Source organism: Saccostrea cucullata, unplaced genomic scaffold (genome assembly GCF_032062105.1).
Source record: "Saccostrea cucullata isolate Sc308-1 unplaced genomic scaffold, CSIRO_AGI_Scuc_v1 ctg1788, whole genome shotgun sequence".
Classification (NCBI taxonomy): Eukaryota; Metazoa; Mollusca; class Bivalvia; order Ostreida; family Ostreidae; genus Saccostrea; species Saccostrea cuccullata.
In genome coordinates, this window is record NW_026939885.1 from 37,927 (window position 1) to 47,555 (window position 9,629).

Genomic DNA, 9,629 nt, shown 5'->3' on the forward strand with positions numbered 1-9,629 from the left:
AAAATTAAAAATTATAACTAAATTCAATGTTCTATAATAATTTTAGAGGCAGTATATTTTCTTTAATTAATAAAATATTAAAATTTTTAATTGATTTAGATTTCAAACACATTTTACCATTTCAATTTTTATTTATATAGTTGTATAAAATTGTAATGATCTGAAAGAAAAATATGGCCTTTTAAATCTTTCTTACATCTAAATATAAATAATATCAACAAATCCATCTCAGAAACCAAGAAGTATATTTTCTTAATACTTGTACTGATAAATCTACAAAACGTTAAGAAAATGACATTACCTGATTAAAGTGATATGTTGATAAGCACATTATATATAATATTGACATTCACGGGAGCCCATATACTGGGACTTATGTGCGACGGAATAGGCTTATAATGGCAGTAGAAGGTATAAATTATTGGTTTATCATGTCTAACTAGGAAAAAAATCTTTTTAAAATTCTGGAATTTCCATGCATTGGTTAGATATATGTAATTAACGTTCGCATATAAAAGAAAATTCGGAAAATAGTTAAAAAAGTTTTTATATTGTTTGTTTTTATCGTTGTGCAATGTTCGGGCGGTTTGGGTATGGAATAAACTGTGTGCTGATAATAATAGAATTTTAAAATTCATTCTGATCTTTAATAATAACCTTAGCTGAACATTTCCTTACACTTTTTACATACACTGTCTTTAAAGTATCATTACATTTCAATAATTTTATACTCTGTAAAATGATCGATTTTCATGGTTGAACAGATTGTATGCAAAACATAGGCAGGTCTGAAAAAATGCATGAAATGGACGTTTTACATATATAATTTTAACAATTTTCATAGACTTGAAATGTAATCATATTATTTAATAGTAAACTTATTATAGACAGTAAAGTAAATAAGTTTACTAACCAACTGTACGAAAATTAACGGTGAACCAATTGCAGTGAACGTAATTATTCATGAACTACTTATTATCTTGTTTGAATAAATTGATCGTGATACTGGTTCAATGAACTTCTTACTAAAGGAATTGATCAGAACAGATCAGTCAAACCCGTCAATATAAAATGAAAGAAATGTTTGAAAATGCAAGTTACGATTGAGATTCTTATAGCAATAAAATTGAGAATTTTGAAGTAGATACATGAAAGTAAAAGGACTATGGGCTAAAACTCCTGTGGTGTGGATATTTGGACTGAACACATAAATTAAAATTAATGTAGATATACCTTGATTGAAGGGTGGTACCATGTTGGGGTTATATGTTGTAAGATCGACAGTCAATAAAAATATTTTATATATATTCGAGACCATGAATACTAATGCACCCTCTCAGAATAAGATACCTTGGAATCTCTGGCGTTTTAGACTCGCGATCGGGGGAACATTTGAATCCTTGAAGACTTTCTTTTAGACGTTTGTAGTGCGAAAATACACATGCCCATACGACCCTTTGGTAAATGAAACTGTGTTTTAAGATGGCCTTAAAAAGTACTCCAGTTAGTTTAAGTTTCAAAATTTTCACTTTAGTTTTGTTTCGAGAGAGCATGGATTTTATCCAAAGTTTTTGCTTTTATACACTGTGCTAATGTACTAAGAAAGGTACTATCAAGTTCCATTTGTGATGTTTAATTTTATATTTTTCATTTGCAGGGTTAAAAGCACGTCTGAAGGAAGGTCAAGACATCATCGTGGCTGAGGGTTATTTGTTAGAACTAGAGAGGAGGGGGTATTTACAAGCTGGAGCATTTATTCCGGAAGTCGTTTTGGAACATCCAGAGGTTGTCAAAGCTCTTCATGAAGAATTTGTACACGCCGGAAGTGACGTAGTCGTGGCTTTTACCGTAAGTTTCATGAATTGTTTTATTTCGATTTTGTTTATGTTTAAATTGAGAGTTGGAGAATCTGCACTATTGTACAACCCGTGGAAGAAGGTTTTCAACTTGAAATTTGTTAAATGTGTATTGAAGCATGCCTTTTTGCCTACGTATTTTCCGTTTACCCAATGAAAAAGCACAGGGCAGGTGTGACAGGTCGACAGGGCATTCTTTCTCATTCATGGGACCTGAACCCACCTCTGATGATCTAGAGTTCCATGTTTGCTCTGTTTCCATCCATATTTCTTGTTGTTCCAATGAACTTTAAAGCTCCCATATTTTATGAATAATTCTATTAATAAGATTTTTCCGCATGTAGTTTCCTTTATAAATTGTTTGATTAAAGTTTTTTCAGGCCTTTCAGACTTTTTTTCTTACATTATTAACAGTATTATGGTCACCGAGCGAAGCTTAAAGTCATTGGGCGAGAGGATGACCTGATGGAACTTAATTTACGTGCTCTGAGGATGGCCAAAGAAGTGGCTGTCAAAACTGGAACGTTAATGGCGGGGGACATTTGCAACACCAATATATTCCGTAGCGATGATCCAAATTCTGTAGAGGAAGTCAGAGAGATTTTTCGGGTGAGATGAAATGCAGAATACTATTAAAAATACACTGTATATAAATAAATTTTTTTATAGATAATAAATAATATTAAAAAAAGAGTAATTTGATTTTTTTTTTAATTTGCTTTCAAGGAACAAATCGAATGGGCCGTACAGTGTGGGGCGGATTACATCATAGCAGAACGGTTCCACGAGTTTGCCGAGGCCAAGCTGGCTCTGGATTGTATCAAAGAGTATGGAAATGGCTGTAAGAAAGTATGAGATTTGAATGAGAATCAAAAAGCTACAAATGTAATTTTAATCGTAGTATTTACATTTTAAAGTTGAAGATTTACTTCATCATTCAAAAAATAACATTTGAATTAAAAATAACCGGTTACAGTTGTATCCAAGTTGGACAATACTTCTTTTTCACATCAAAATTTTTATACTTTTACGTTTATAGTACCAGCGGTGGTAACACTGGCACCCCATGAAAAAGATGAAACCAAAGACGGTCTTTCTTTTCCGGAGGCATGTAAACGTCTAGAAGAAGCGGGTGCTGCTGTTGTGGGGTTAAATTGTCTTAGAGGACCCACGACAATGCTTCCTCTACTGAGAGAAATCAAGAAAGTGTGTAAGGTAATCAGAAATATCAAAATGGCACACACAGGTACAGATATTTTTTTTCAATTTTCCAAAATATTTAGATGTTTTCTTTCGTGTTGTTAACATAAAAGACAGCTTTGGTAAAAAAAAAAAATATATGGGCAAATAAATTTTCTGGACTTTGTTCAAGAATTTTTACTAGATTAGAAATAAATTGCATGTCAAAACATGTCAAATACTTGTGACATAATACAGGTGTAGATCAATTCATCAATAGGTTGACTTCACAGAGAAGCATATCTAAAGATGATAAAAACAATCGTTTTTAACATCGATATATCTCTTAATTAAGCCAATCAATAGACTATATAATTACGATTTTGTTTTTGTCTTTAAACAAATTTTAAAAAAAATACATAAATAGACTAAAGATATCTTAGGTAGGAATATTAAGCATAATAAACATATTCTTCAGCTTGGGTTGCGTTTTTTGTAATATTTGATTTATTCAGAAAACACGGCATTTAAATATGAAATATATTGCTTTTGTGTTAATTCAAGTTGACAAATTGAATTTATGCCAGTGACGTTTAATGAATAAATCATATATTTTTCAAAACGATATTTCTTTTTATAAACATTGATTAATCATGTCTATCATTGGATGTGATAAGCCATTGGACGTTTTACTACAAAGAACATTGATGACAATTTAACAACTTTTTTATGCAATAAAAATGATTTTAAGAATTTCTCCCTTTGCCCAATAATGACATATGGCAGCGATGTTTGCTTACTCCCTCATCGTATTTAATCCGCCACTGATGTTATAGGAGCCCAAATTTTGATCTGCTCTCAATTTGCAATATCTAATTGGATATTAAGTAAGAATACTCTTCATAATATACAAATTTCGTTAGGGAAATGATAAATGAAGTATATGAAGTTAACGAACTGTATTCAAGCTCAAAAGTCCATTAAACAGTATACAAATTTGGAGCAGAGCAAACACGGACCTTCAAACATCAGAGGTGGGTTAATATCATCAAACTGTCTTTTGTATTCGAACCAATCACAGAAATATATCAAAGTTAGAAAAGTAATTGTAAGTTGGATGATTGAATAGATTAAAAAATACAGTTTGAATGAGAATTAATTATTAATACCTTTTTTTATTTGGTCTTTTATTTGTAGGATCAGAATATTTTTCGTAGATAATTATTTTGTTATGCGCAAAGTCGTTCGTTAAAGGGAAAACTAGGGATATCTTTTTAATCAAAATGTATAGCAAACAGGCATGCGTGCTTACATAAATGTACATCAGAAAAAAATGTTAATATAACAAAGAGTAAAGAATTTCAATTTCACAAGTCAAAGTAACTCGGAAAAATATTTTATCCTTGTTCCATAATATTTTACGTTAGGGTACCAAAAACAGTTACGTTAGGATAACAAAAACAGAATTATATAAACTAATGTTATGAAGGTTGCTACATAATATAAATCTGACTTTGGTGACCGCACTGATAACTAGTTAAGAGTCCTCAGTTTGATAAAATGTTTTCTTTTGATGTAAAATAATTTCTTTTAAAATAAAACACATACATGTTTTTAAAAAAAATGTTACCATCAAGAAAACAAACCAGTCGATTATAAATAAAATTTAATGGAAAAAAAATAAAGTAGGATCGATTTGAATATTTCGTTTTTATTTGGATTACGCAAAAGGAAATGATAAGATAGAGTTGAAGTGTTTCATATCATGGCATTTCAAGTCCTTTTGTTTTTGAGGACAAAATGCCCCGCAGTTTCAGATCAGGTAGGTCTTTATCATAGAATTATCAGTACTTTACCAGCGTTTTGTTTGGCCGATTGCGATAACACCATTTCATGTTTCTGGGTCCTTAAATGCGTTGATTCAGATTTGCGCATTAGACACACTAAGTGTGAGCGTCCTAGTAATTTGTTAATTTTTTTTCATAAACATTTTTAAGATAACAATATTTCTTTCATCAAAGTGAATGCCTCATTATGCCCCTGTGTTAGAAGATTCGAAAGTATATATATATATTCGGCACATTGTCCGTCTTTCTAAAACATCTTGGGAAAATTTTTGAATGGTTTGAGCTGAGGCATGCATGTTTTATATTTTTATATCTTCCGACAAGAGCCCTCTTTGCATACCAACATTTATTATTTTCATGTGATAGTGACTGCATTAGGTCACAATTACAAGGACACTTCACATAGTGTCTACCCTGCTTTGAGAATCATTTTGCACATTGTGAAAGACTGATGTAAAAACTGGTACAAATGCAATTGTATATGACTATGTTGTAAGAATTAGATATGGTTTGCAAAATTTGTAAGTATTTGGAGTAGGAACTAGGTCAAAATCAGGCAAATGAAACAATTCTATTAAATTAATATAATTAACATGCATAACTATATATAATATGGCTTCTTAGTGCCACTTTTACTTTCAGGGACCTATAGCTGCACTCCCAGTTCCGTATCGAACGACCCCTGAAGAACCAACATACGAGACATTGATTGACCCTGATACAGGTATTTCTGTCCTTTATGTTAGACTGCTTCTGTTAGAAAATGTATTAATAAAATTATTATTATTGTATATGGTTTGGACATACTTGTATTGCCTTTTTTGCTTACAAGTGTTTTGCATAATTTATCAGTGGTAAACGCTTGGGTATTACCGGTATGTACGTCATGACATTTAGAAGAATATTAACCTCAAATCTTCGTTGATGTCCCTTTAATAAAATCTACGTGAAATTCAGATTCCTATTTGAAGATAGAAAGGTGTGTTAATATTAGTTGTTTAGCATTTTACAAAGTCTTTGAAATCTATTTGAAACTTTTGGACAAGGCGTTTCAGAAATACAGATCTAAAATGTTACTTTGGAATGCTTCTTCCGTACCTACATGTAACTACTAGTTTTAAATTATATGATACACTATAGATTCATACATATATTTCAGGGAACTCTGCATTTCCCGTTGACCTCCCGCGATTTTTCTGCAGTACAACCCAAATTGCCGAGTTTGCAAAGCAAGCAAGAGAAATTGGTGTGCAGTACATCGGTCTTTGTTGTGGAAATGCTTCGCACTACACTCGGGTAGTGGCGCAGGAATACAACAGGCGACCGCCTGCCAGTAAATATGCACCGGATATGTCGAAGCACTATAAGTTTGGAGAAAAGGAGTTTGTAAAGAAGCACCATGATTTGTGACGCTTTAGTCCATTGCTTTATAATTCCTAAACTTTTTGGTCCCTGGATTACTGAAATGCCATTATCAAAATGAGTTTATGATTTCTAAGTGCTGTTCATTTTTTGTGTAATTTTCCCTGAACTTGGCAATGAGATTTGCAATTGTTTGCTTAGAATTTAAATAGAGTATACCAATATATCAAACAAAAAAAAAATTCATAAATCAAAGTAAAAAAAAAAATTCATTTTTTCTTTTTCAGATATAAAATTTGGTGTTTTTACATGAATATGCACGTGCATCTTAACCATTCTGGTTTATATCAGACGAATAATAAAGAAATTAATGTAAAATCTGAGTCAGGTATCTCCTGATTCGAAATGTACCATCGATATTTTTTTATCATTAGTGGATGATATCTTAACCTATAACGAAATTGTTATCATTTAATGGATGTTTAATTTTATCAAATAAAAAACATTTACTATAGCAACATTTTATCATTAGTTGCAACAATTCTGTATAAGGAAGTGATGTCTTTAGCCTCCTGTCTCTGTTGTTATAATGTATTTTTCTTTGTTTTAAAAGTCTCATTTCCAGCAATTAAGAGGTCAGCAAAACGTTTACGTATGAAAAAAAGACCTGGTAGTCTTTGACATTTGTCATTATATCGACCATAGAACTTACGTAATTGTGACTTTAAACGAGACTGTTGATATTTTTTGTTTCATCAACTTGTTTGTCAATAAATTATTTCGTTTTAGAAATAATTCATACGATGAGCATACTCTTGCGTTTTGAATCAATTAAGACATATAAACCTCGGAATCAGGGTATAAGGGCATACTGCTGTGAACCGGTAGTACGGAAAGTTGGTGATTGAAAGGTAAAGTCATGACGTTTGTCAAAAAGCTTGTTTGTTAGATTAACGTCTTTTTCTATTAAAATGTCGAAATATGTGTCAAACTCTGTGAAACATCTCTTCAAACTCACTGGGATTTATCTTGTGGACAACATATAAATTGGAATAACTATTGTTAATTGATAATACGTCGTCGTTATATCTAAATGTTAAGTTAAGAGCCAAAGTATGCGTTTTCTTCTCATGTATAAGATTTTTGATAAATTCTACTTTTAATGAATACAAAAAGAGGTCTTCTAATAACGAGGCGTAATTAGTACTAGAACCCATGGGATTCCAACAGAAGACAACAAAGACTGTCAATTAGAATCTCAAGCATCTTTTTAATATCAACTTCAGAGTACTTGTGTGTACAATCAGAATGTTTTAACAAAATAATATTGCTAATGACCAATGGAAAGATAAGTTAATTAACGAGTTTTATTGAAAAACAGCTGTAAATGATGCCAAAATGCCTGGAAATAAATTCTTAAGGGAAATAATTGTGTAAAAAAGTCTTAAAAGGTCGTTCGTTTTGATATTACTGACTTTGGTAAATTTTTTGGATTTCAAATTTTCTAAACGTGCCTTGGAGTTTTAAGTATCTTCATCTGATTTAACAACTTTTGGAATAAGTTGTTGCGTAGTACTCCTGAAGTTTCTCCACTGATGTTAATATTTTAGTGAGGAGTAAAGAAAGATTTGGTAGAACTTTTACTGGTGCCCGCTATGAATTCTTCCTTGTAATGATTTTATGAAGTTTCAAAATCCCATACAGATACCCGGGTAGTAATAACTGGAATTTATTTTGGTTGTTGGAAAACTGACAAATGGTTTTAATTTGATAGAGAATTTTTTTCTTTGAAAGGGAGCTATGGGTATAAGTTACCCAACTACTTTTAGAATCAAATCCAAATCTCTCTTTAAAATTAAAATAATGAGCCTTGCAAACAAAGGCAATGTTGTTACTAGCTTTGTCAGTAAGGACCATAACATACATGTACTGATCGTGCATTCCATCACTTGTTAGAAATGAAAATATTTACATAAATTTTTCATTTACAACTGTTAAGAATGTTGATTACTCGATAATTACAAAGAATTGTAAATTTCGCCAGGTGAAAAAGTCAAATGCAAATGGGTAATGTGCATGCCAATTTCACTATGACTTTTTTTTTACGTATAAATGAATATATAAGGAATTTACTTTCTATTTCGTTCGGTATAAGGGGACAGAGCAGAGCCCATTATGCATAAATTATCAAATGTTTAATTTCCAACTGTCGTTTATGTTCTTGGCAAATATACCCTACAAACTAGACAGTGATTTCTAATAAAAATACTTTTTTTGGCTGTTGGGTAGATTAATGACTGACCTTTTTCTTTTTAAAGAAGAAGAAAGATGTTATTTTTCAGGTTAAATCGTCTACAATTTCTTTCCGATCAATTAAGACAAATGGGTCGCTGTGTTTGTCACCTGGGGGACTTTTAAAAATTGTGCCTCTTTTATAATTTGCTGCTATTGTCGTAATCGTCAAAAACTGTGCGTAGCTCATGATTTCTAGAGCGACATTATTACATTAGTCAAATTTTCCTCCTATTAATTTTTAGAACTGACTGCAGTGATGGATAATAGTATTTCAAACTCTGATTGATTCTTGTTTTATCTCTTGAGCAATCACATTACGCCTTTTAGTAGCAAAAAATCAAGAACATGGACATCGCTTTATCAAATGCTCACTTAAATCAAATGGTGCTTCTCAACTGGAGAAATTAGTCTGAACAGAAAGGTTTGTCAAAGTTCTCACGGTCACCTGGCGTTGTAAGGCTGATATGATAGCTGTTGACCCTCTCATCTTTAGCTCTTTAATGTTGATTTATTTGGCTAAAGTGATTTTTTACACAGTCAATTTGATTCTAAACTTTACCTTGATGAAGAAATCTAAGCTACACATGACTTTTCTTGTCTGAATCCTGCTTCTTTTATCACCTGGCCCGCGTGGCGTGGCGCAGTGGTTAGAGTGTTGGCTGTAGAGTCATGGAGTAAGGAGTTGATCCTTACGTCGCTGGTTTGACTACCACTATAAGACGTGGAGATCGACTTTTCGGACATAATTATACCTGTCTCCATTTGCGTCTCCATTTGAATGAAATTTTTGGAGGAACCGGATATTGAACAACAAAGAAACATACGAATGAGTGGAGGGATACAATTTTTACCTATACTTAGTACTCAGAGATTTTGAACATTGAGGGATCATTTCGTGACAGCACTTACTGCGACACCGAACCTCGATTTCCACGTCCTTTAGTGGGATTTGAAGATGAACTCCTTATTCTGCGACTCTATAGAGCAGACACTCTAACCACCATGCCAAGCGGGTGACCCGTATTATGCGTATGTCACATGACTCAGTTTACTTAATATATGAATAAAACGTAATTGAAACCACAATATT

At 32.1% G+C, this 9,629-nt stretch overlaps 1 protein-coding gene across 1 annotated transcript; it reads left to right on the top strand.

Annotated features, from left to right (window-relative positions):
• Nucleotides 1-383: 383 nt before the first annotated feature.
• Nucleotides 384-6,756, top strand: LOC134254215 (betaine--homocysteine S-methyltransferase 1-like). The gene is made up of 7 exons (XM_062736768.1): nt 384-411; nt 1,658-1,848; nt 2,271-2,465; nt 2,583-2,697; nt 2,896-3,071; nt 5,525-5,606; nt 6,042-6,756. Exons 1-7 carry the CDS (start codon nt 399-401, stop codon nt 6,290-6,292), a joined length of 1,023 nt encoding a protein of 340 aa, XP_062592752.1. The 5' UTR covers nt 384-398; the 3' UTR covers nt 6,293-6,756.
• Nucleotides 6,757-9,629: the final 2,873 nt, after the last annotated feature.

What these genes read in the sequence shown, in the direction of transcription:
- LOC134254215 (XM_062736768.1), top strand. An exon ending in AAATCAAGAAAGTGTGTAAG is followed by an intron (nt 3,072 to 5,524) that starts GTAATCAGAAAT and finishes TTTTACTTTCAG; the next exon opens with GGACCTATAGCTGCACTCCC. An exon ending in ATTGATTGACCCTGATACAG is followed by an intron (nt 5,607 to 6,041) that starts GTATTTCTGTCC and finishes CATATATTTCAG; the next exon opens with GGAACTCTGCATTTCCCGTT.